The sequence below is a fragment of the Opisthorchis viverrini genome (assembly GCF_000715545.1).
Source record: "Opisthorchis viverrini unplaced genomic scaffold opera_v5_705, whole genome shotgun sequence".
NCBI classification, from domain to species: Eukaryota; Metazoa; Platyhelminthes; class Trematoda; order Opisthorchiida; family Opisthorchiidae; genus Opisthorchis; species Opisthorchis viverrini.
Window position 1 is genome coordinate 1 of NW_008752377.1, and position 27,622 is coordinate 27,622.

General features: G+C 40.0%; 1 protein-coding gene across 1 annotated transcript in view; it reads right to left on the reverse strand.

The window, feature by feature from the left end:
• Positions 1–5,138: 5,138 nt before the first annotated feature.
• T265_15665 (hypothetical protein) overlaps positions 5,139–27,622 on the reverse strand; it is a gene marked incomplete at both ends in the record, with an annotated part of 75,272 nt that continues 52,788 nt past the window's right edge. The window contains 2 exons of the mRNA XM_009178898.1: positions 5,139–5,216; positions 8,807–8,863. Coding sequence (XP_009177162.1) covers positions 5,139–5,216; positions 8,807–8,863 — 135 coding nt within the window. The remainder of the gene's footprint in view (positions 5,217–8,806; positions 8,864–27,622) is intronic.

The following is a 27,622-nucleotide window of genomic DNA, read 5'->3' on the forward strand; positions in this document are numbered from 1 at the left end:
TGTGAACCCGAATCCAGTTGTGACTCGTTGACTCAATTATGCGTACCACTATTATGGTTCTAATTGTCGCCTTTCATCATTCCATTACTCGATTACAAGATATCCCTTTTTCTACCTGAACGAATAAAGCATCAGGTTACGAACCGGACGTTCCGTGGTATGAACCCAACCTCAGCACCCTGACATCCCTGTACAGCCTTGGGCAAACTAACCGCAGCCTCTTTCTGTTGGCACTGCAGCTAGGCAGCAAAAGATGCTACAAGTGAACGATTTTTCGACTTCAAATTATCCATCATGCAGGGAGTTCGTTTCATCTTTAAATCGGACGGGCTTTTGATAGACCACTATCAAACGGAATTAGTTACGCTCACTTCTCACTCCCTGCGTTTAAGCTGATTTAGGTATCTCTTCAGCCCCCAACACAAACCAAACCATTCGCAACAATTTCGACAGTCCGGTCGTTTACCCCAACAACTCTGAATATGCATTACTATTGATCGACCAGGATTCCGGGCCGAACTCGCTTTGTGTTGCGCACTCCACAGATTCGGGTTATCAGCTGTGCGCAAAACATGCTCCAGCACTGACGTGTTGGACATATAATTTGAAAAGTTTATAACGCATTCACGTTTCGAATCAAAGTATGCGCGCCTGCAAATATGGACTTATAGAATATCACTTCCGTCTTACCTAATGGGTTTGGGGGACTCCATCCCCAAATAATATCACACCATTCAATCAGAACATTACACAAGTTTTTCAGATCACGATGCTTTCAAATTTACTTCGCGTTGCCTTTCCTATAAAGGTGCTTCGCGGTTTTTAAGGCCTGGTCCCTAGGAAAGGTGAATCATCAAGGTGTAATAAACTACTCATCGTCTAGCCTAAAATTCTTCTATGGCCCACAGCCGGTCTCGCCCTTTCTGGGGATCATCAGGTAAACTCAGTCGGGTGTTTTGGAAAGTGTGTCTCACCTCCGGATGATTGGTATAAAAGACTCACTCTCCTTGCTTACTCTTTTTGGTTGGATGACAACCTTCCCGCTTTATTTTATTTAGTTCTATATCTACGATGAGATAGTTGACGATGAATTCTTGCTGTACGACCACACCTTTCACGCTAAACTTACACAACCTTGAGTGGGATACATGATTTCAAAAGTGCCTCACTCTTTGTCTTTTTTTAGCATTCCACCAGTGATTGAAGGACAATTTGGCTACCAGTCGGTTCCATCAATTCATCTTTCACGTATTTTAGAACCTCTCTCTGGTCGACTGAAACGTCCGTGACAACATGTTCACTCTGACTGTTCATGATTAACACATGGGCAAACACAACATGAAGACTGAAGAACAAGAGCCAAAGCAATGCAAATCATGGACGGCATTCCAAGTTTTCACGGACCTTGGTTTAGCTCACTCTAAACCAAACACTTGAAAACCGTTTTCAATTATAAAATGCAGTTTTCTTTGCTGGAACTTAGAGAGTAAAGTGGGTAAGTTTTTTCCTCCACACAAATATCTGTGCTTGTTAACAGGTGAACTAAACTAGCCAAAAGGGACAATATAGCCGCAAGTTTGACATACTGTGTTTTAGATTAGATGCTCACCCTCAGTCAGAAAGTTGGTCAATTCCAGACCCTCGTTTTTTTCTTTCACAAAACATTTCAATGATACGACTTCACAGGCAATTTAGTCTTTGAAATATCGTTCACTAACAACAACTGGCTATTGAATCTTCAACATATTGTGCACCCGACCCCAGTTGTAAATAGTTGACTAATGTATGTGTATCATTTCTATAAAATACCTTTTTTATCTTTGTTCCTTTATTCGATCCCAAGCTATCCCATTTTCTAACTGCTTCCGTTCAGGATTGAACACCCTGGAAGTGTCCCTGCAATCGTGCCTCTCTTTCTCTTGGCACTGCAGCTCGGAACCGAAAAAAGCTGCAGCTGATTGAATTTTCCACTCCAGATTATTCAGGAAGCAAGGTGTTTAATTCATTTTCAAATCAAACGTGCTTTCGATAGACCACTATGGAACTAATTTAATTGCGCTCACCTACAACTTCTAAGGGTAAGCTGTTTTAGGTATCACTTCCGCCTATACAAACCAAACCATACGCAACAACTTCGACAACCAGCTCGCTTACCCGTGTTTAAAAAGGAATTACCATTGACCGACCCCGATTCCCCGCTAAACTCGTTTTATGTTGTGCACTCGACAGACTCGGGTTGTTCAGCCATGCGTAAAACATGCTGCAGCACTTAGGTGTTTGGTCTGGAACATATAATTTAAAAACTTTCTAACCGCTTTATATCTCGAATCAAAGTATGCGCACTTGCAAATTTTGACAGAGTCGGTTTCCAGGACTCCATCTCCGCACTACCACCGAAATATTACATAAACCTTGGAGATCATAATGCTTTCAAATTCATTTTGCACAGCTTTTCCTCTAAACACGACCGGCTTCGCACTCCTTGGGGCTCGGCAGGTACACTCGGTGTGGTTTTCTGAAAATTCTCCCACCCCAGGATGGTTAGTATAAAAGGCTCGTTCTCCTTGTTCGCCACTTTTAATTAGGCGACAATATTCCCGCTTTATTATATTTACTTCGATACCTACCATGAGGTATTTGACGATGAAATTGGGGAAACACTCATGTTCGTCATTGTCTTCTTGTTGTACGACCACACACGTCACGCTACAAATTACATCAACTTGAGTGGGATTCATGTTTTTATCGGTGCCTCACGGCTTGTGTTTTTCTTGGGCATGTCCATCAGTAATTGATGGATATTCTGGCTACCCGTCGGTTACACAAAGTCATCTTTCACGTATTTTCGAACCGTTCTCTTGTCCACTGAAGCATACGTGCAGAAAGGCCCACTGTGATTGTCCATGACAAACATGGGCCATCACGAAAGGAGGACCGGTGGATAAGGAATGAAGCAATGCAAATCATTGAGGGTATTCCAAGTTTCCGAAGACTATGGTTGAGCTCAGTCTAAACCAATTAGTTGAGAACTATTTGCAATTATAAATAAAAGCTCGCTTGGCTGGAACTTGGAGATTTAATTAGATATGTACTTTACCCCACAAGAATATCTGCACGTTTTCAAAAGCAAAATAAACTAGCCAAAGAGGACATTCAAGCCGCAAGTGTGGCATATTTTGCTTCAGATTAGTAGCTCACTCGCGGTCAGAAACGTGATCGACTCGTTAGATTTTCCACAGAACATTTCAATGATACGAATTCAATCTAAACTTTGAAACACTGCGCTAAAGCGACATCCGCTGCAATCACCCGTGATTTAAGGTACTGTTGCGATGATTTGCAAGAAAAACTCATGAAAGCTATTCATGGTGCTAATGATTTGGTCATACGCGACACGAAATTTACTTTAAATATTTAGAGATAGCTGCGAAATCAGCCAACTAAATTTCAGGCAACTACCCCAGAACCATTCTGCTATCAGCTAACCAACGCAGGGTGGTTCAAACATCAAGATGAAATTCAGTACTGCGGCATACAAATTAAGTGCTTTCTGCATGTATGAATTAGCGGAGCTTTGACTGCACGGACAACGCAATGGTTGACCCAAAAGCCGCTTAGGACTCAGACCATCATTCTGCTTAGTAAACGGTGGGTGACTGTGAGCAATCTATTCACCTCCAAAACAAAAAGTTAATTGAAAATGTTCATTTCATATTGGTGTGAAGTTACTCAGGTGCCCAAGAAAGTCATCAAAATTACCGTTTCTAAATAAAACACACTGGTAGCCCCTAAAGCGAATCTCTAGCTGCACACTATATTAACTGCTCCAACGTGATCTCAAAATCAATACATGTAATTCGTGAATCCAGATATTCTGGCACAAAGATGCCTTAAGTAATTCCTTGCACATTCTGCTTCAATCTGACGTCTTTCAGCCTTTCCACAAGCACTGTACGAAGGTCCATACTTGCAACATCAGCACGCTTACAGTTGAAGAGAATAGAAAGTGATCTAACGGTCAAATTCACAAATGCTCTTCAGTGCGAAACTCAAAGACAGATGAATTGACTGCCCCTACCTTGCAATTTAGCTGTTACACACGATTTCCAGGTCACAGTTATTATACAAGCACTGTGAGAATATCCATAAATGCAGCGTTTGAACGCTCGCCTTCACACAGAACAAAAATTGATCTTAATGTCAAATCCACAGGTGAGAACCTAAAAGACATATGCCAACCACCGACACCGCACAGTCCGGATGCTACGCACGATTTGCAATTTGATAAAATACCCGTCAAAAGTCATTAGCCACCGAATGCTCAAGACACCCGTTGGCCAGTGTAGTAGGCGTGCATTGGTGTCACTAAGACAAGTCGTTATTTCACGAGTAGGAATCGCGGTTGAATTCATACATAACGTGGAACATAAGTGGCACTAAAAAATATTCTGCTTAATTTCTCTTATTGTGTCTGATATTAAACTGAGACTAAAAGCAAAGGAATAAACCAGGGGAGTTCAGCAACAAAACGCTCAACACGGAGTTCAGTAATCTACACAGACAAAGGTGTTTAGTCTCCGTGGAGGTAAAATCACTTCGCGTTTGTTCATGCGGTTAGGCGTGCAAGGATATTCATCTAAAAAGTCACATCTACTCAGTGAGGGCACCATAAAAAGCATTGAAGCTTACGTTGCTCAGAACAAAAATTAAACCATTTATCAAACGAAGTAATTTGCATTTATGACTTGCCAAGTGAAATGGTGGTTTTAGTTTAATTCCAAAAGTTATCAGTCCTGAGTGATGGCATGCACATTAAGTTTGAATTGAATCACAAGCTCACATATTTTGGTGATATGTCCGACACACAGTGGACCATTGTTTCGCGTGGCATCTTCAGCATGCATGATATAGATGACGTCTTGCACCTGGGTTTGCAATATGATGGGGTTTGTAGCAACTGTAGAGCAAAAACCCTTAAACCACAAAAAATAGCTTTCATATTTTCCATGTAAATAGTTCCATTTTGGAAGATAACTGATCTGTGGCGTGCCTTAGAAATAAAGCTATGTAACTTACACAAAGGACTGAGCAAGACTTGACGCACTTTGTAACTTGTTTGACACGGTTCTGACATACTTTTCGCCACAGATGTATATTTCGGTGCATGAAATAATCTTCTGATATTTTGTGACCAAATCAGCAAAACTGGTGATACCCTGTGAAAGAAATATAAAGAAGGCGTTACACCATGCAAATGCAGTTCCACACATAGTATTAGCCGAACAAACGCATCGGGGTATTGTTTACATCCAAGCATCCAATAGTGTGGATATTGTGAAGGAAGTGTTTTTCTTTGAACGCGTGGTTTTTTTGCTTAGTTTTGAAAGATATTCATTTACCTTGAACATTTTACGGTGCATGACATCTTGGTTCTTCGTTAAATGTCTCTTCTCAGCTCACTACAATTTTTAGTAAATGATATGATTTCTTGCATCTCCAAAGAAGACCATGATTTCTTCAAAATGCGGTAACAGATGCAGTTGAAGTGAAGCCTAAGCGGCAAACATCCCAGGTGTGAGGGAGAACAAACACTTCTAAAATATCCTCATGTTCATTGGAAAAGCTGCTTACTGGATAGACTCCTGGCTACACCTATCTCGTGGTGTACTGATTGTACACATTTTGAATAATTTAGTAGATGTAATGGTAAACTATGACAACACAGGCCATTTTATTCTCCTGTTTTGTAGAAACAATTCCCAAAGAGAACCTAGGAAAATATTAGCCATCAGAAGTTTCCGCAATCTTCTGCATACGTCGGAAGACGAGAATAATACTTACCGTTTACAAAGACATTTTCACCTACTATTCACGTACTACGTGTAAATAGTGAGTGTAATGTTGTGAAATAATTCAGGGCAAAGCGTCTTGGACGCCTCTTGGTATCAGTAAAGTGGAAGGCGGCTGAAATGAAAAGCTTCCAGAAGTGATATCATTTTATTTCGTAAACTAACCAACCCGAATCTGGAAATGATCGACTCTGATCCCTTCCATTGGCGTCCGGAAGATAATAAAACTGTCCAATACCAGGAATGAATATTGACTCCGTGTTTTAAAATCAGAAAGCATGAAAATGCACGAAATCGCACTTTTCCGTCAAAAATTTTAGCCCGGCGGTAGTGACCCCAGACAGGTGAGACAAAAAAATCCATAAAGTCGTTTTAAGCTGCATCTGATTAAATAAGCATAAGTATTTCTCAAGTGCGTAATGGACCCCTTACCTAGAATTTCTTTAGTTAGGAATATTAATTGTCAGTCAATGCACTTCCGCTCGTAAATTCCGATTAGTCATAAAACAAATGATTTAATAACTCCGCCTGATTAATCAACACCATCAAGAACCTTTTCCAGATGTATGACCAGCATCTTCGAAACAACTAATTCTTAGTACAGGAATGTTCCTGCTTGGGCGATTAATGCTGAACCGGANATTACATTACATATATTACATAATCACCCTGATATCTGGGATAAAACTGCAGGTTTTCAGAAGTATTCTTCAACATGTTCTTCTGAAAAACGTCAATCCAATCTGCACTTTAGAATTGATTCGCAATCTAGCAAAGTTGAGATTGAGATAGGTGATGGTGGCCTCGTACGTTGACAATCATCTGATTCGATATCCTTCGGGAGAAATTCAAGTTCACCAAGTTTATTGCGCTAAAATTTCTTCCCAATTCCACGTGACATTCATGCGCGAATTCAGACGCACTAATTAATTACGTCAGAAGTTTGCTGGTCAAAATTACGAGAAGATCTCAACGCTGCTGTTAAAATGGAAGAGTTATGATTTTTGCACTGACAAGTCTAGTACTTCGCGTTTGTCCGGTTTTCAGAACCGCATACTTGAAAATCCAGATGAGTACCTTTCATCTCAAGGAATGACGCGTATCATACCTGGCATCGTCTATTACATCCAACCAAATTTTGATAACGTTTGAGCTGGTGTAAAGATCTGATTGCACACAGCTTGTACGCAGCAAACCCAGGATTTGACTAGCAATGCGGTTAATGGTGCCTCATTACCATCTGAGCTGTGCTCATTTGCCCAGGACAAAAACTAATAAAATCACTTCGTTTTTTACAAACAAATCCAAATGTTCTTCATCTTTAATCAAGCCGGATTAGAATTCGTGCACCAAGTCTGCATACGTGTTTTTTCTACGTGTCCAATCTTTCCAGACCAATGTAGTTTGTTCATGGTCACACCACTTTCGTTTGAACGATCGTCTTCCTGTTCTGCCGTAATTAATTATTCCGGTGAGTTCACACCAAAGAGAAGCACTGAACTTGAGTTTGGCTCTTATTAGAGCTCATCAGCGGTGCATATCCAATGACCGTGTTGGGTTTGAACCCCGAACATCTGACATGCGAGGCGAGCGTGCAACCACTACTCCACCAACGCTGGCTAATGTTTTGTATGTGTAAGACTTCTTTATCGACCTGCCCGAAATAACAAGCTTATATCATAGCAGTGGGACACCCCAGCGTGACAAAACAAAAGAGGTGCATGTAAGCCACATGCTCAGATTCCAAACGACCTGTTCTGGTTGTATGGCGACGCAATTCCGGATAAAGGGAGGAGGCTGGTGAATCGAACGAGGTTATCCTGGGGTCAAAAATAGACTGATATAACTTTGTTACTTTCAAATGAAATCTGCAGGTGGACAAATTCCTAATCGATTTTTGTATTCGCACCATTGAAGACCAAACAGCTGACGGCAAGAGTTTCAGCCGATTCTGGATCTGGTTATTGGGTTGTACGATGAAGGTCGTAGAATTCAAATAGTGAGTTTACAGCTTATGCAAGAAGAAATGGGAGTTCAGTTTGCTTTGTTATCTCAGGACTTAACTCACTCTTCACTGAAACAATCTTCAGAAAAGTTCTTCATTTTTGGATTTTAGGTTATCACTTTTGATTTAAACAATAAACACAAGCGAAATACCGAAGGAAATAGTCGAAACGTTAGAGCGAAAATTGCAAACCCGGCAAAATAAGGGAAGCTGCTCTAAGAAAGAAGCTTCTAGAGACAGGAAAGAATATTTGTCACCAACAAGCAGCGTGAGGGAACAGTAAGAAGACACAACCAAGATATTTGTATAAAAATGAGAAGTAAATCGAAATACGTTAAAAACGGTAAAAAATAATGAAGAATTTAAGAGGAAAATATCAAAGCGGACAGAATTCGAACCGGGAAATTGGGAAGAAAATGCAAACTGTTGCAGGAAAAACGGAGGAATGGTGAAGCAAAAGTTGCATATCTGGCGAAATAAGAAGGACTGCGCAAGAAAACATAGACAATGAAGGAAAATGAGGAAAGCAAACAAAATAAGAAAATTATCGGAAACGGAAAACCGCAAGATCAGCCTGAGACGAACAAGAGCAAAATAACAAACATTCCATCTATCAGTCCTATACATACATCGTTCGGCGAACAAAGTTCAATTCAATTGGGTTTCTTTGCAAACGAACGGCTGCGATCACCTGAAATGGCGCTAGAGGCTAGTATTCGAAAACCCAAAATTTTAGCGCTCATTTCAAATGTTCAGAACACCCCTCACAATCTGTATTTAGCCATTTGAGCACGCAGGATTTGCGTGCAAATTAGAAATGGTTCAGCCTAACTGTGCGTCTCAAAATAACGATCACACACAGACACACATACACTCACAAGGTCCTCCGAGAGTCTGAGAGCAGGTCATTGCCGCGCACACGTGGCAGCCCAATTTGACCTATCTAACTGACAAGTTTCTCCGAACTCGGTGGGTTACGTTGAGCCTTGGTGAACGGACGGGCACGGGACTGACATAAGGGAAGCAGAAGAAGCGATCAGTGAGAACAAAACGGCGGGTGAGCGAAAAACGTATTGCGCAAACGGACTGCGAGTCCCGGGAATCGAACTCGGATCGACAACTTGGAAGGCTTCTATGATAACCATTACACCAGCCTCGCACATTTGCAAGGGCTCACGAAATCCGTTACCCAATCGTCCCAATCACCCAAGCTCCTTACCACGTCCGGTCATTATTATGTTCGTAGGAAGATGTTTTTTACAGACTAATGAGTATTTTGGACAGCTGTTGATTTTCGATCTTGAGTTGAAAATATCGACAACGGTGATGATTTCACATACCAGTTGTATGCATACGTCGTAGGGGCATGGGAAGTAGGATAAGTCAGGTTTCTATGCCGAAGGTAGGATACAATCCGCTGCATGGACGCGGGGAGCTATTTCGCCAGGATGAAATTATCGGCGTGCTTTGAAATCTTCCTTTCAGCATCAACCAATGGAAATGGGTAGTTAGCCAATATCTTTGATGTAAACTCACTACTGAAAGAATCCTTAGTAATGCAAATTAAACGGGGAAAGAGACGTTTCCAATTGAGGACAAAAATCAGAGGTAATGGTGTTTATCTACCCAAGCGAAATGGTACCTAGCATCAGTAAAGATGATTTTATCCGATTTGCGGCTTGTAAATCGAACCTAATTGAATTATTTATAGAAAAACATCAACTGAACATTTGGGGAATATTGGACAGGGGAACAAAATACTCACATGCATTTTGTTCATAAAAAGTGAATATTTATGTTCTTCTCGAACGCCTCTTCTGAGCCTTCTTGTTTATTCATTCACTATCATTCAAGTATAAACGTAGGCTACGAAGCGATTACACAAATTACCTAATAAATGTTACCTTTCTTTATACGCGTAGCTGACCTATCAATAAACAACATACTACTCGCATACTTCATTAGTATTATCCAACGCTACGCAACGTCCGTTTTTAAAGGTCGTTCCCCTGCCACCTATTTTATAAAATGAAAACGAATGCTTCCGTGAATATTGGCTAGTATTTGTTTCCAAGTTTATAAACAACAGAGGCCGCGATGATGTTGTAAGCGGGGTGCTTGGGTATTAGAACTGACAATGAATTGCGTACCACATGAATCCGAAAAAACGATAAACTTTACAATTACTTTAAATGGTTAGTTGATTGTGTGATGTTCGTTGCCTTCTTCGATGAGAACACTTTTGGATTCAAAAACATCATGGAATGCTGCACATTGCTGAACCTTACTAAAAAGAGCATTGTAATAATTAGCAATAATTAAGTATAAAACAACAGAAACGACAATAAGCACATCAGCTATATCTACTTGAGTGAATTCCAATCAAACAATTTTTAATTTAAACTTAGTCCTCATTATACTGCACAACATTTGGTTCAGCCATCTTCATGCAGATGTTAGCTGAGAATATTCTTTAACATCCATGGAATTTCTACTCAAATATTTACCACGAATAATCATGGAATTACAAGTAAAATTTACTGCCCCAATCACTGCACGCAATCGATTGGATGTCTAAGAGGACATGAGGTTCTTTTCACCTTGATTTATAAGGCATAAAAATATCACATAAAACCACCAAAGGATTTTTAATTGATTCCAGGCAAGTAATTTTGTGCTTTTAAAAGATCAGCTACTCTCAATGGTTCCCCGGGCATCAGCAAAGTTATACATAATCGCCGCATTCAGCATTCGGTGAATTTGACATCTAAAAATTTCATGGGGCCGATAGGAAGATATTACATATCAAGGAAGGTAACGCAGTCGCAGACAAATATATACGCGTTGCATATGAGACCAAGAATGATTATGACAAGCATGATTCATGAGGAAGGACTATCTGAACAGCTACAGTTTTCGTTGAGAGGAGTCCATATTACTCCAAACTTTCAAAAGAATAAGTTTGAAACTGATCAATATGTATATGTGCTTGACGCATTTGTCGAAAAATGTAGCAATGTCAACCTCTGAGGGAAACAGTTGTTAGGCAGAAATTCCACATGGAAATACACTACATTTAAACGAGCTCTATTCCAATACAGTTTGCATCGCCGGAACATTGGCCCATAGGTCATTGTTGACCTAAACGATTGTCCAATTGCGCCTCCGATGCGACCCTCAAGTTTTGATCCTCTTCCGTTTGGTGAGGAGACCTTTATGCATTGACACATCTTTCAACGCCCTCTGAAACGTTCGATACGACGGACCGTCGTAAAACTTTCAGTGATCAGCAGCGACTAACTGCAGTTAAAATAGCCAGCTTTCTATTGATACAAAAACTTCATTTTCCCAAGCGCATTTGTTCATTATAGAGTATACAAATGCGCTCGGGACAATGAAGCAATGGGCACCAGTACGTTTCTACAAAAGCTCACGTCAACCGGTGAACAAAACGATATCCCTGTCATCAAATTTGCTGCTTGGAAACTTACCCACGATTTCGATCAGTATACATTTCCATTAGTAATTATCCAGTAAAAAAATTATCACACCTTCCTCGCGGGCTTTGTCTGTAGTTTATTTTATGCGTGGGTACAAATCATGTCGTTGAACATTGTGGTCAGCGGAACGTAAGACCAATGAGGATTAAGGTCACAAAAATGTCTCTGTTTGTCATGTATAATGGGGCGTGATTCGTATCCACTAATTTATTCCTATGATTATTTTTCCTCACTCCACCGTGTGAATCATAGATATAAATTATGCCAGCAAAATCAACTTGACAGGATTCGTTTCAAATTGGAAAACGGTGGATGATGTTAACAAGAAAATCACATTTTTCATTCACACAGTTTATGAAACTTGAGGTTAGTTACCTATATTCCGTGTGAGTATCTCATCACAGAACAACATCCATGGCGCTACTGAATGCGTTGTAGCTACGCCGTGATTGCCAGGATTATTTGCTTTGTTTCCAACAACCCATGTGTCTATGCTCACATAACGTAAGCCAAACATTTGTAGTGTAAAAGTTGCAATATTCGGTTTGGCGTGTGTCACAACCACAAAATTTAATTGCACATAATTATCATGCACAGCACCACTGTATATGCTTAGTTCACATGTGTAAACTGCGTTTTCGTTTTATTCGATTGTGTGTTACCGGGAATTACTAGATTTCTCAGATACGCGTTGTGGACTACACGACCGGTGGATGTGCTAAGAAAATGATAGCGCTTGAGTTTGCTACCAAGCAGTTCGGTGCCGAAAATTTTGCAATTTTTTCGGCCAGTCCAATTTTAGAAAACAAGAAAAATCGGTTTATTCAATTTTATGTTGTTTCACTATTTCCGTTCTCTATCCGCACCATTAAGGAACCTTGAATGGGATGTTAGGTCGACGTTTACAAAATTTACCTTTGATGATTCATGGTTCAACTGGCTCACAAATAAAAAAAACGCAAGCGCAATATTTGACCTTTTAAATCTTGGAATACCTTTACTTTCCCCCTAATGTTATAACCATTTTTCCCTCTTTTATCAATTGAAATCGGATTAGCGCCTTCTCGTCCAACATCGACGAATTCAGAATTCGCGATGTTCATGAATGTAACGACATCAATTGAAATCGGATTAGCGCCTTCTCGTCCAACATCGACGAATTCAGAATTCGCGATGTTCATGAATGTAACGACCGATACTTCGGAACATGGTGTGTTTCTGTAAGCCTTATTTACGTAAGCCACTGTTTACATAATTCATAACGGAATACTGAAGCAGTCATCCCAAGCGAACTTAAACCTGTTGGCCTGGAGACATTAATATAATTTTTCTAAATAAAAAGTGTGCACAACCGCAAATTGCTATTATTTATAATTCATTGCCAGAAAACATGTCGGCCCCATGAAACGTCTGGTTGTCGGGCAAGGGTGCTTTCACGTTAATCATCAACGCACGCTCACGTATTAAATGAAACACACTATGAAATACGAAATTTCGGGAAATTCGTCACTGAAAATTGACTGCGGTCAAAACGCTACAACTTTCAATGATCCCGAAAGTCAGTTATAATTTCTGGAGTGTGCAAAAAATACAAATGACGTGTTTATCTCATAATGCGTCACCGCACTGCGTTTTGCGCAGATGCCTTGGTTTCCGTTCTTCATGAGAGTGTTCACTCTCAAATGCCTGTCACCAGTTTTCTAAAAAGCAAAAAAATTCATGCGTTCATTTCGTTATTGGCAACGTTGTTATTCAAGGGTGTGATCAACGGTTTGCATTTAAGTCTTTTTTGACAGTTGAGAATTTCCCCTACACGTAGACGTTGGCTGCGTCGTTTTAAAATTAACAAAACAAGTCGGTCTTGTAGTAGCGCAATAGCGGCTTTCTCATATATCTCCAAACAGATTTTAGCAGGTGGTATCCAAATTTAGGAGAAATCGCTTGTAGAAATGGTTTGCGCCGGAGAAAGGAACATAGATTTCGGGGGATATACTGAGAGCGTTTGGCTGATCGGACGTCCACACTTGCTCGGGCGGCGAGTTCGATTGACCGTTACAGTCAGAAGCGTTCGGCAGACATGATCCTCGGGCGAACACTCCGGATATTGGAAGGAGACAGTATTTCACAAATCAATCACCTCATTGGAGTGACACAAAAGTCAGTATGTTGCGCGAATAATTTTGATGTCCGCGAATAACAGGGTGTAAGCGGGTGTAGAAAGCCGTTCAATTATCACCCGCAGGAATTCTGAATAAGATGTGCGTTCTGTTGTAGAATAAATTTGGTAAAATAAAACCACTAAAATACTTCAACAGTTTTTCAGATTGTTTAGATTCACATACGATTTATGTTCCCACTGCTTTATCCTCAACGAGGCAAAAATACCCCTATCTGACTGATATTAGGGTTCTAAAATACTTCAACAGTTTTTCAGATTGTTTAGATTCACATACGATTTATGTTCCCACTGCTTTATCCTCAACGAGGCAAAAATACCCCTATCTGACTGATATTAGGGTTGTCTTCCTTTATCCAGAACACATGTAATATTGCATTTTGCGAATAGACACTTACTCCAGCTTATGCACTTTTGCCATTTTTATGAATAAGAAACCCAGAAAATATCTCGCAGTGACATATTACTCGAGATGTGTTGCCTCCATGGATGAAAAAAGAGTTTTGGGAACACTTGCGGGTAATTGAAATGTATTCCCATTTGACATATCAGCTTTATAATTGCTCACTTGCACACTTATTTGTGTAAGACGTGTGTTTGAATGTTTTTTCGACTTTGTTTGCGCAACGGATATTTATTGTCAGGCAGTTTTCTACAAGTTAATTTTTTGACGATTTTCACGCCATGGAGTTTTGACTTGGCAGCTCAACAGCATTTGTGTGTCATTAGTCAAAACATTATCTTCCCCAACTTGTCTGGAACAATGCATTCGATATCCAATGGACGAACGACTCTCAAGCAATCCCGTGTGGTGGATTATTTTCTACTCCATTGCGTTGCGCATACTGCAAACTGACCGTTAATCGTTAGTACAAGTAAGGATATTTGCATAGATCTTATTTTTTAAACGTAAGTAACGGTAGATTATTATTATTAAAACGGTAGTCGAAAATTGACACGCGGAGTACCTTTTTTGTACAGCTGTGCTGTCAACACAATTGCGTATACTCACCCATTTTGGACGTTTTGCTTTGTAATATGCATGATGAATAAGCATCAAAAATAGCTTGATTCCTCCCGCGTTTATTATCAAATGTATACATAGAAGTTGATTCCAATTTTTCTCAATGATTATAATGTAAAATAGCAGATAACATATAAACTCTAAAAATTCGTTTGCCGAAAAGGCAGGTATCATAAAAGGAAACATTCAAAAAGGAACCTCGCACTCACTTTCACATGATTGCACTTAAGTGAGTTAAGGTGAGCACGTTGCATTCATCAACCAGAATCTACCTCCAAAGAAGCTTGTGAGTATGATCTGAAGCCGAGTTAAAGCACGTCACAGTACAGTCCAAATTCAAATCCGAAACTCGCGATTAAGATCATATCTTACGCAAGGCCAAGTAAATTGGATAACTATGCTTCTTAATTCAAGAAGAATATCCAAATTCAAATAATGACACATCGAACTTTTTCTAGGGCTGTATCGTTTTTTGTTTAAGTTACTATGTGACTTGAAGTTGAATTGTGTTTAATTATGGTTATCCTTATAATGAATTGTAAGAAACTCGTCACGTCTTTCAAAATACAGTAGAGTTAAAAACATGCTAATTCTTCCGTTGTCAATTTAATCCTCCAAATTATGGCCGCTTTGTTGGTTTGTTTGTTTTGAATATCTTTGTTCAGTACTCACTCTCGTACTCACCTTCCTGCGATTTCGGCGAATCTTGATTTTTTTGACAAGAACTGAGTCGTCAAGTGAAATACTGCCTCAAAAGATAATTGGGTGTTTTGGGTCATTGCACAAATGATGACCCAACCAGCGATACTGGAGTATTTTTGTAGGTCACTTAATTGAACATGTGATGGTATTAACGTTCATACATAGGTACAGTCAGAGAGAAATTTAAACGTCATTGCTCAATTATTCAAAAGCCATTTTTGATCTCGTTTTAAGTTGCCGCTACCTTAAGATAACATAGTGAAAATCACGCATGTACGTGTTTTTGCTCATACTAAGCTAGCAATGTGTGGTTTATAAGTAATTTTATACACACCCGTCTGAATGCCGGATTGCTGCACAATAACGTAATGCTCTAGTTGAGAGTAGATTAAAAAGGCGCGTAAAGAACAAGGTCCGCATAAATTTCTGTTGATAAAATACTATTTCACAGATACCGGTAAGCGTTTGTCATGAAACCAGTTTAATAGTGTGTAAATTAACGCGAAGCCAACAGTTAATTTTGTGGCGACTTCTGAGACTTAAATTTACGCAAACAACCAGTTACTTGATTGTGTGAAAGCCCGGAATGTTTTTCATTAGCAGGATGTTAGCGGATCTCATACGACAACAACTGGGAGCCCGAGCGCTAAATAATAAATGAATAAATAATAATAATAATGATAAACGATTTTTTAGGCCCGTTTCTGCGTAGATCCAATATTACGGAGACATAAACGAGCTATTTTGTCAATCTGCAGCAAACGTGATAACCTGGGTGTCAGATTTTTGGGAATCACCACCTTCATTTTCTTTGTTTTTGTCGTCATCGAGAGATTTACCTCACACGTCATAAGTTGGTGGACCGGTTGGGGAACTATCGGTCATCGTGTCGATAGAAAATGTCAACGCGTAGTCAAGAATTCACTATGCTTACCATTGCACAATCCAAATTTAAATCTGTTCCGGTAAAATTTGGCATTTTTGAACCAACCATCTATTTTTTTTGCCATGCAAGCCTTTGCTTTGTTCATACATTTGTTATGTATATGAAAGTCACATTTTGACATCAGTAGCAAGCCTTCAAGAGAAAATGTGGTTAACAAATGCTACTAAGAAAAAACATGATACATTTTTAAGCTCATGTTGGAAGGGACACAGCAAAGCATGGCCAAGCAGAAACCCTACTTGGCTGAAAATATATTTTAAGAATGTGCACTCTCTCATCCCGCTTATTTTGACCTGAATGCCGATATTCCTTCGAAACATTCGAGAGATTGTGAATGATTTAATGCATGTGCACTCTTCAAATGATTTTACGAACTAAAAATGTCTAACCCACAATTGAGAGAAATCTGCAGCAAGTGGGCACCTTAAAATTATCATCATGAAGTTGTAAAATCCGTTTTTGGATTGGTTGGTTTGGTTGGGTAACAAACGGCAATTTGAGAGTTATCAACATGAAAAGCGACCGCATTAAACAACATGTAGCTGCAAACGGATTACACGTTTTAATACCCAAATATTTGATAGGACGAGGAGTATTAGATTTTTGCAGTGCTGGGGAAGAGTGCTGGGGACAAAATGGACTCTGATGCTGTTTGCTAGTATTTTTTATTACGCGTCTAGGAATTGCTTACCATTAGCTAGACAATCTCTGAATGAAACGGGTTGCGCAAATAAGATAAGGAAATGTAGAATAAAAGCAAGCGAATGGGGCATCACATTTGATACGGTGTACCAGTTTACGAAACCAATATGCACAATCAATATTGTTTGATTTTGGGTGCCCATGTGTGTATCTTGCGTGCGACATTGAATGCAAAAACCTACACGCTGTATAGATTCGTTTAGTCGCAACTGCGCGGGAAGTTGATAATGACGATAACAAATGATAATAAATAATATAGCATGTCATTAGAAGTTTTGGACTATCGAAAACCGGACGACTTTTAGATGTGTTTGCCATTTTATGTATGGCCTATGGCAGATTAAAATTGTTAAATTACACTTGAAGCATGTTAGCAAGTGCACGAAATAAATGCTTGGAAAAGCACAAAATCTCCTTCGAGGCGTTCGGCCCACTTATCTACTTCAGTATGTTTGCAAGCAAATCTCCCACATTTCGCTAAGCTGACCGTCGCTCCCTATGGCTTATCAGCCGTTTCAGTTGATGTATAGCATCAATGAATCAGGTAGCAGCTGTCTATTGTTTTCGAGCTTTCAATGTCCAACAGAGCTTTGCGTAGAAAAGGTGTTGTGAATCTAACAAGGCGTCATTTATTTTGCAGCACAGATATATAACGCCATTCGGCCTGATACCTGACAGCCAAATGATTGCGCAACGTTCGTTTGTGTGGTGAGATGGTGCATAGATTGAATATCGGTAGACAGACTTGTGCAAGCGAATGGGACCGTCCGGTGACTTCATCAAGCTGAAAGACTTAGGTGGTGTAACTGACCGTGAGTTTTTTACTCAAATGTCAGTCCTGTGAACAAAAAGGGAATACAAGACTTTTGCGACACTGCAGCTGACCTCTGCAACAAGTGTCTGATCCTGAGAGGGAGTGCATTAGGGTTATCTCTTTTGAGTCACTTACTCGATGGATCTTAGACTTATGAATTACGCTTTCACTGTTGATGTGGCTAAGTAAACCAAGTACCTTTTTTAACAACATCGTGCTTTTTGACTTTAAAAAATGTTCGGTCAAATTAAACCACACACCAGCGGTCGTTGTAAACTTACGTGCAATTGAAAATTGCGGTTTGTGACTGTAATTTTAGAATTCACACATTTGTAAGTAAGGTATCATTGCCACTTGCACCAATATGGACAGGCTCGTCATCTGAACGAAACATCTGTCATTCTGAAGCATCCAATTGCAGATGGTTGCAAGGCTGGACCTCATGACCGCCTCGTTGCATGAAAGCACGCATTTAACGGTGTCCATTGTTGTCGCTTAGACATCCCTTCAAGCCAGAAACGATATGGTTTATGGGATCATTGGAGCAGTCACGTCACGGTGGCAGCCTAATTTGGCTTGTGTCCACGAAAGTTAGCCACATTGCCTCATGGCCGAGGATTGTGGATGATTTTACTATAAGGTGCCAGAGTTAAAAAGATTTAGGCTGGTTGAAAAAGCTGACATTAAACTAACAATTTGCTAGAGGGTTTCATGGACATCTCCCAACAAAACTCAGTGGGGTCTAATTATATACTTTTTAAATTCGGAAACCATTCACGGAGATTTTCAGCTGCACATAACCACAAGACACTCAACTTTTTTCAAGCGTTCGGTCTTTGTTGGTCGACCACAGGTTTTTAATTATTTTCTTACATTGCAAATTTGGAACGACTGCCAATGCGTACACAGTAATAACTTTTTGCACTGTCCGGTGTGTATCACTAGCGACAATGGTAACGTCAAGCTGAGCCTCCCACGGCCATCGCGTAAGTCAAAATCTCCATCGACAGAAAAACCGTCGGCTCTTCTGACGAATGACGAATGCCTTCGCAAAGTTCTTTCAGTGTGTGAGAAAAAACGGCTCTGTGCGTCTCCTTTTTATTGTTTGGAATTCAACCTTTGTTGGAACCGATCTCACGTTGACCAAAATGGCTAACCCATTTTGATCTCAGTGACGGATCCATTGGACCTGTAGTGAACCACTATATGTTTTGGCACCGGTGAACAACGGAAGCTGAGGATTTCATCCGTTGCAAGGCGATCGATTTTGTCAAGGGCTTGCAGTGTAGTGGTTGTCATGTGCTTCTGGCTTTGAAGGCAAGGAAAAAACTGTAAAATTTCCAGGTTTTAAGATCACGAAAGCTGTTTCGACAAGAAAAACTGCATTTGGTTTAACAATTTGGTTGTGTTCTTCCCCTTGTGATAGGTTGCATTATAACAGGTTGCGAAAAGAGTACATTTTCGGAGACCATGTAGTATAGAAAATTTCACGGTGAACTGACGATAATTGCTATTGATTTCCAACTCAGCAGTGCGCGTTATTTTGTCGCCAACATCGGCTTTGGTTGTCACTTGTCAGTTATCACTTTGCCCCTTGCTTACGCAAACGGTGGTGCATCATTTTATTGCCCAACCGAGATAAGAGTGCTGCTTTTTTATTTTTAAGAGGTTCAGGAAAGTAATAAGGGCATCGCACGTGAAATTGCATACACTGGAGGATTACGTTTACAGTTAACATGGAAGCCCCGCATTTTACTTCATTTGGTTATCGATCAGCACAGTGAAGACCAATAACAAGGCTATTGGTTGACTTGACTTTTCGGTCGGTTCGCCCGGAAACTGGTGAAAGTGGTAAACACTAGTCTTCCGGTCAACATTCAGGCATGCTCAATTTTCGTAGGGAAGTTTCAAGATAGTAGAAACCCTAAAGTTTTAATCACAGAACAAATTTTCACACTGCAGAAAGGAATCCATTACAATTTTTATAATGTCGTGAATCATAACATGCGCTTCAACCAAAGTGCTTTATCGATGTGATGTATTGTTTTATTCTTTAACTTCAATGTTAAACATCGTTCAATGTAGTTTAAAAGTTAGGATATACTCGAATAATTCCGAGCATTTCAGGTGACTTCCTTGTGATTGATGGTTCTATGCTTAACAATTCTCACCCAATTTGCATTTGATGCCACCGACGGAATCACAAATGTAGTGTTTTTACAAATTATACATTGCAACTTATCGATTGAAGTGGCGATTGCTCGGCCCGTAGACAAGTGTTCAATGAAATATTGATTAAACCACCTACATAGGGATTCAAAATAAAAACGACTTTTAATAACCTTCTTGGTTCGAATAGGTAAGACCTCAAACGTCTCACAGCTTATTGTAGGGGTGTTCCTTACCCCAAAGTCCACATTCGAAACCACTAACGGTAAAGAGGTTATCTTTTCTTTGAGCCAGAAAATGAAGCACTTTCTATGTCTATTTTCAGCCACTGAGAAACTTTCCCACGTGAAGTCTGGAAGACGGAGCTTGAGATAAGGATTATATCAAGGTTTGCCGTATTCTCCTGTCTGTCGTGCATTTTCAGTTTATTTACTGGATAGGCAGAATGGGGGCAGCACGGCAATGTTGCGTACATAAACTAGCGGATATATAATCGTGCCTTTCAGTGTTCACGGTAACCGTTGACACTCCCTGATGTTTTTCAAAAGAAAGTAGCGCAGCGGGAACGGATGCACATGCACATTAATCCGGAGCACCGTTTTCAGTTATAATACCAGCAAATCGTAAACGGTGGCTGTAGAATGGCACTTATAGCGGTTTTCGTGTAAATGTTACTGATGATGTGTCACCAAATTAATATTTTTGTGGGTCTTGATAGAGCTGGTTGCTATGTTGGTTAGGTCATTTTATTAAAGATGGGCTCCAAACCAGAAGCTGAGTTAGATCCGCAAAGCATAAATACAACACATGGATTCTTTTTGCTTTGGTCTACGAGTCAGATCCGTAAAGCGGGGTAACTAGAAAATTTTTGTTACTGTAGTTTTTGGAGTTCAAAACATTCATAAATAAATGTTTATACCGGGTTACTACGCTGCTGTACATCACCACGGAGCGTCCCGATGCATAATTTTTGCCCTCTCCGTCATTACCTTATAATCGTCAATCGCCGAATTCTTCACCAACTCCTTTTGGGGTAAAGGTGACGGTCTTTCCGCTAGCAATCAAAAACCAAATATAATCAGTCGTTATGTTTTCTGCCTCTTGGAAATATGCCAGAAATGCCAAATTGTTTGTGAGAATAAAGGACCACAACCCGACTAACTCTTTTGATCCGGAAGTCAACTGACGCATCCGAAGGCATTATAGCAGCACGTCATCAGGATCATTCTTACTGCAAAATCTTGCTTAAATGCGCGTATGCACTATGGCGCTGACAAAGATTGCAGCTATCAGCATATGGCTGGATGGCTGATGATGGTGAAATGTGGCCAGAGGACGTCCGTTGTACGCAGTATGATTTTGAAGCTCGTGTAAACTCTGCGCCACATGCACATGGTACCCAAGCCAACCAACACTTTCCAGCCGCCGAAGAACTAATCGCTCTGATTTCACAGAATCGGAATTTGTGACAAACCGTTTACTTTCTGGTTGATCGAACGTGCCCACGGTGGACGCAGAATTTAAAAATTTGCGGCTTATATTGCCTCAGTGACATTTGTAGTCCGTGAAAATTATAATGGGTGCAAGTTAAACATCTATAAATGCATGAACCGCTATTTCACGCAACTCAACAACCAATGTAAAGCAATGCTATTTACCTGTAAATAAAAACTTCAACAAATGACAAATTGCGAGGTTTTCAGTAAAGAACAATCGCAGCTAGATATTTTTAAAACTACGTCATGCCGCGGGTCAAAAATCTATATCTACAGTGTCGTGGTATGGATTTGAGGATGTGACATTGACATACAATATTCGGGTGTCTTAATGAGATTTTCATTTTGAATTTGTGAGACAAATTCCCGTCTGAGAAATCAGTTGTTAGAGCGTTCTGAAACTGGGAACATTGTACATCTTGTTTTAAAGTCAGAAACCTGAATCAAAAAACAATGGAATTGCAGATGCCCAAGGGTAGAAAAATACAAGCGGCGGAGGGAAAACTGTCTTAATCCAAATATTTTCCACGTGTAGCTCAATAGCGCGTTGCGTTTACGGAGTTGGTGCATCAGGCATATGTACTAATTCATCACCTTAGCTGCACCAAGATTTCTGGTTCAAGGTTTTACTAGTATTTGTTTACCACCTTTGTTTCGGTCAATATTATGGTGACCTCATGTCACGTAGATTTACTTGCACAACAGAAACGCACACGGCGCCAGGGAAAGCCCAGCTGACTCGGGCTTTGGACGTGCTGTTCTGTGCCTTTAGTTTACAGCTTCAATTCATACCATTGAATGCGCATTGTGAAATAGCGAGGCCTCATGAGGGAGCAGCATAAAATACGCTAACATCCATGTAATTTTCCAAGTTTGGGCAAATTTTCTTTAGAGCGGCATCGGGTCTGAACTTGTAGTGTTTAAAAAACGTGTAGATACAGAATATATCAGTGAAGCTAATAAAGTGCAGTAGGTTCGCTGTAATTTGTCCGATCACGTTCTTTTTCGTTCAAACTATCGGCTTTTCAAACTTCTTACATCTGCAAGTGATTACAGCATTCGGGACAAAAACAAAGATGGGATGTGCGGAAAGTATAGAGAACTTAACTTATTTGACTTCAATGTTACACTTAAAATCAACAGATTTTTCCCTAAACTTAAAATATACCCATTCTTTGGAGGATTACATACACTTATACGGGGCTTAGGAAGCACTGGTGGAGAATCGCGAAGAATCCTGAAGCCGACCAACACAGATTGCTTGTGGCATGTGCACATCTGTGCTGGAAAAATTGACAAATGCAAGTAGAATGTGCAAAAAACATTGACAATTGAAAATGACAAACACAAATAAGAACTGATGAAAGATCGAAAGGACTAATTTCGGCTGAAGGATGATTGTAGCCACGCAAGTAAATGAAAACGATTGAGTTTCTGCAACGGTCACTGCTATTGTAGCTTTTAGGGCGAACGACACAATATAATCCAGGTTAGCTGTAGAAGTTTGACTGATCCGCTCCAGCACGACACGTTTGTTTAATGATATTATTCAAGGACGCTAATATATGGGAATATTCTTGTTAAATTATCGCAACCAGTTTCTTATTTGCACCGGTTTGCCGCTGCTTGATGTCCAAATATATCACTTTATATATCACCTTATATCACCTTATATCATCTTATATCACCTTATATATCACCCCGCAACATAGATGTTCCCGACAACCCCGCGATATTGTCTGTTAAATCCCGGTGATCGTAAAGGATATGATTTCGCCTGCCAAAAACATTGTGTAATGTGTACAAGTTTTCAATCCCGAAATGAAATTCCATCATAGTCTTTATTAAGGTGAATTTGTTTCGTTGAAAGTATAAACCTATAGCCTGGCGTTTCATAATTGGTTACAGGGGACAAATCGCTCTTCATAAAAAATAAAACCAATCACAGTGCGAAGGTAATAATCTTCCTTTTCTTGCCGAAGCATTTCGTCAATTAATCATGTGTATGATAAAATTTCGCAGATTGCAATGTTGTCAACACAGGGACGTTGACCATAACCAGACAATTTTCTGCGGAAGGCAAAGGCGCATTCCTTACGGGGTCTCTCGAAATTGAAATCATTGCAGCGAATTTTGCTGAATGTACTTTTTATCTTCGCAGCTTTTTGTGGAGCGCATGAGTATGGTATCAGAAATTATGGGGGATTGATTGCTGAAACTCTGATTTCCCTTACGTTGCTTACGCATGAGAACGGGCATAAAAGAAAAATAATCAGAATTTGAGAAAGTACGGACTGTATCCAAGTATTCTTAAGGTAACCTATTTACTCAGGTTTTTCATCAAATTCTAACGCCGTTTAAACTTTACTCAAAGAGTTTACTGGTCAGTCAAATGCTGCCTCAAAAAACTGATTATTATAGGGCTTGATTCACATTTGTGGAGGCAAAGAATAAAAACCTGCGCATTGCGATATACAAAATGTAAGTATTTTCCGCAAAACTATTGACATGGCGAATAATAATCTGAATAGCATTCTAAGTTGTCCGTCATTCAGCATACTGTTACTGCATGAACAAGGGACCTGCGGATGAACTTAGTATTTTTCCCAGTAGCGCTGACACCTACATTCCCACTGTATAGCAAAGTGTGCCTATAACCCCCTGAAAACATCAGAATTACAAAAGAACTCCAGCATCTGCCTTGTTACACTAATTTCAAACAAACACCCTGTACGGGTCATGCTGAACTTTCTCGCGTCGCATGGAGTGATATGGGATATGAGATATCAAATAACCTCCATCATGTTGCCATTTGACTCCACCTATATATAGCGAACACCTTCCTCAATGGAGAAACGTTCGTCTCTTTAAAAATTAAAGAATGCTTTGAGGCGATGTACGGACAGCGAGAATTTACGAAGGTAGAACATCTGGCAACAACACGTTGACAACGGGGATCGTTTCGCAAATAATCAAGCAGGCAACCGTAGAAAGGTATCGGTGTCGGCCGCCTCTTTACGCCATAACCACACGGATCCAGAATACAATAAGTTGACGAAGACGCTAGTAATATGAAACGTAAGTAAGGAAATGGAAATACGACGGAAATGAATTTACATTGGACATCCTTTAAGCAAAGTGACTAAGTTGCCAGGCTGTGGTTGTAATCTGGTTGTAATAAATAGTTGTGTGAGAAAGACTCGGCCATCGAAATCTGCTGACTTTAGAATGCGTGCGGTCTGTCCGCGAAAGGGTAACCCAATACGATCAAAGTACTTCCAACATCTGACTGTCGCTAGACATGTAATCGTCCGTAATGTGTTTGATTCATTTGCCTGCCGCACCGCTTCTTGTAATCAGGTTAACCTTCCCTCAGCCAAGCCTGACATCCTGGAGAAACTTTGGTGCAAAACTAATTTGTGCCCGCTCTATCACCTATTAATTGATTAAATTTCAATCCGGTCGCGACTGCCATATTCATTTTACATTTTTCCGGCTGTTCTGCACTCGCGATTTAAAATTCGGATTTGAATGGTAGTTAGTCTGGCTCATAATGTGAGAAATTGGTGAATCCAATTTGCTCCGTTATGATACCCTCGCCCAATATAATGAAAAACATATTTTATCTGGTTTGGCAATACCCCCATGCCTTTGTAACAATGGAATTTGTCAGCGGATCATGCAAAACAAATTTCGATCACCGTAGTTGGTAACGTGGAACAATACCGCGGAAAACTTTGAAAACGTTGTTTCACGTAAAGCACATGCATCCATACGGTCCTCATTGAAAACTCAGTGAATAATTTGCGAAGGGCATTCATTTTGAGTTCAAATTTTACTTAAATGATCGAAAATTCTGGTGCGACGAGTTCCATTTGAACCAATCAAATGATGGTTTTGTACATTTTCGAGGGAAAGAAATACCGCATCACGATTACCTAATGGAAACAACAAAGACGAAATTCTGTTGGACTCTCATAGCAGTCCTAACTTTGGATGAAAAGCGGCAACGGAACGAGCTGCGTTGGTAACTACTACCTATGTTTGCCAACCGCAAGACATAAATTGATGTCAAATGAGAACTTTGAAACGGTAGTTTTTAGTATTTTGAAATTTGTTTTATGAATTGATTAAACGGGGCGTACAATAAAGCTTCATGAGGACATTAAGTATCTGTCAAAATAGCCATCAAACATTTGTCAGTGATTGGAAATGTTTTGAACGTATATAAGCTGGGGTTGGAAATTCGGATTCCGTTTTCGCGAGACGTCTCATACATATCCTGGTATTCTAGGAGCACGCAAATGGGGTTGAGGAAATATTTTCACAAATCTTCGTACACAACAATATAACCGTTAACTGTCTACGCAAAATATGCCTTGCGATCCGATTCTCACGACCGAATTTCATTACTCTGTAATTTTGGTAGTTTTTTTGGTTGGTACGCCGTATAGTCCCGGTCGCGATCCAAAAACCCATAGCAAGTCTGGTGGAAAGCTGACAGGAAATGACAGAAAAAGGTACATAGAAAAAATGCAGTTTTCCAGGAGTAGAATTTGCCCTATCCTTGTTTGTGGCAGTCATCAAATTGAATTTTGCCAATTTGTATATTTTTCATACTTATTTAATGGAAACAAATAAACCAACTATTGTCTTTATCCAACTCATCTGGAAGCGTGGATCTGCAATGACAAAGCGGTTAATAAGCAGGCTTGTGGTGAGCTCTTGTATATAAATTGTGGATAACAATTTCTCGAAGCAACTTCATTTATAAAATGATATAAAGCTAAGTAAATGAAAACTCCATTGGCATAAAAATGGTTTTGCGAAAGTTAAAACGAATGAATGACCCATTAGTTGAACTGCTGCGTTCAGCTTTTCACTCCTCCCCGGCCTAAGAGGTTTACATAGATTTTCCAAAAGAAAACTCAGGAAACGGTCCTCGTAATATTGTGTCCTTTTTCTGACTCAAGCAAGTCGGGACGGGTTACAGTGAAATAAAATTTATGACACTTCCGTGACAATGGAAAGTAAACAGTTTAGGAATACATATGATGGGCTAAGTTGGCCACTATTTGAACGGCGCTTATAAAAACATGCACTGTTTTGGAAGTTCATTGCTGTTATTCGCTACCTATGGTCACACCGAAACGGCAAATCCCGGAGCATCTGGACAGTTATTACCCACCAAATACTCTATTTACACTCGTCTAATTATCCTTGAAAGCATAATTTACCGGAGTGATATTGACAGCTGCTGTTTTGCTCTGAGAGTGAATGCCACTACCAATAAATGTCACGTGTGACTTTTGACTTTGGTCACTTAACTGTCGAGACACACGTGATAACACTACTCTCTCCAGCACTCACAATGGGAGGCTGAATCTTGGCTTTCCATGAACATTAATTGGCCTGCCCTGAGGGCGCATTAGTTCCCTGTTGAAAGATGCAACCATCTCAATTGCAATGAATTAGGTACGGCGTATACTGCGCAAGCTCAAAAGTTGGTCGCTGGGAAAGACTTCGAACAACCCTTGTTATTTTTGCCTTCAAAACAGTTGGAATCGGTAATCTGGACTGAATTTAAATGGCTCTGGTTCAATGAACAATAATTTACACACGCAAAGCACACGAAAAGTTCCGGTTATTAGAAGGTCACTTGGCATATTCAGGAGCAACGCTAAGGATACAGGCTTAGAAACATAGACCAAAGGCCTACATAAAAACTGAAAACGAGATAGGTTGCTACGGTTTAGGATTGCGAATGTGGCCTACAGCAAACGCGCGTGCAACATCATATAGAAATTTCCGTCGCTGATCATTGGCTGGTGGCTGAAATCAGCACAATCGAGCATAATAAAACTTTTCCGAAAAAAATCCTGGCATGAGTCACACAAGCCCGCATGTTGGAAGGGAGTGAGTAGCTTGAATAAACGAAGACCTTAAGATTCGAAGTGCTACCAACCGCAGCACGAAATAAAATACACAGCCCTCAAAAACCTGTTTGGTCAAAACAAGATTCCCACGAAGTACATATATCCGCTGAAAACACCACGCATGGAAAACAATTCGGCAGTGTGTCAGCAAATCGTTACGGCCGCGTCATTGAACATTGCTACAGATTAGAGCAAAACCGAAATCCAACGTGATTGTGCGTTTTTCTTTACTTGGTATGTAAACGTGTAATGATTAACATGAATTATATGATTAATAAGGAATTATAAAGAAGCTTGTGAAGT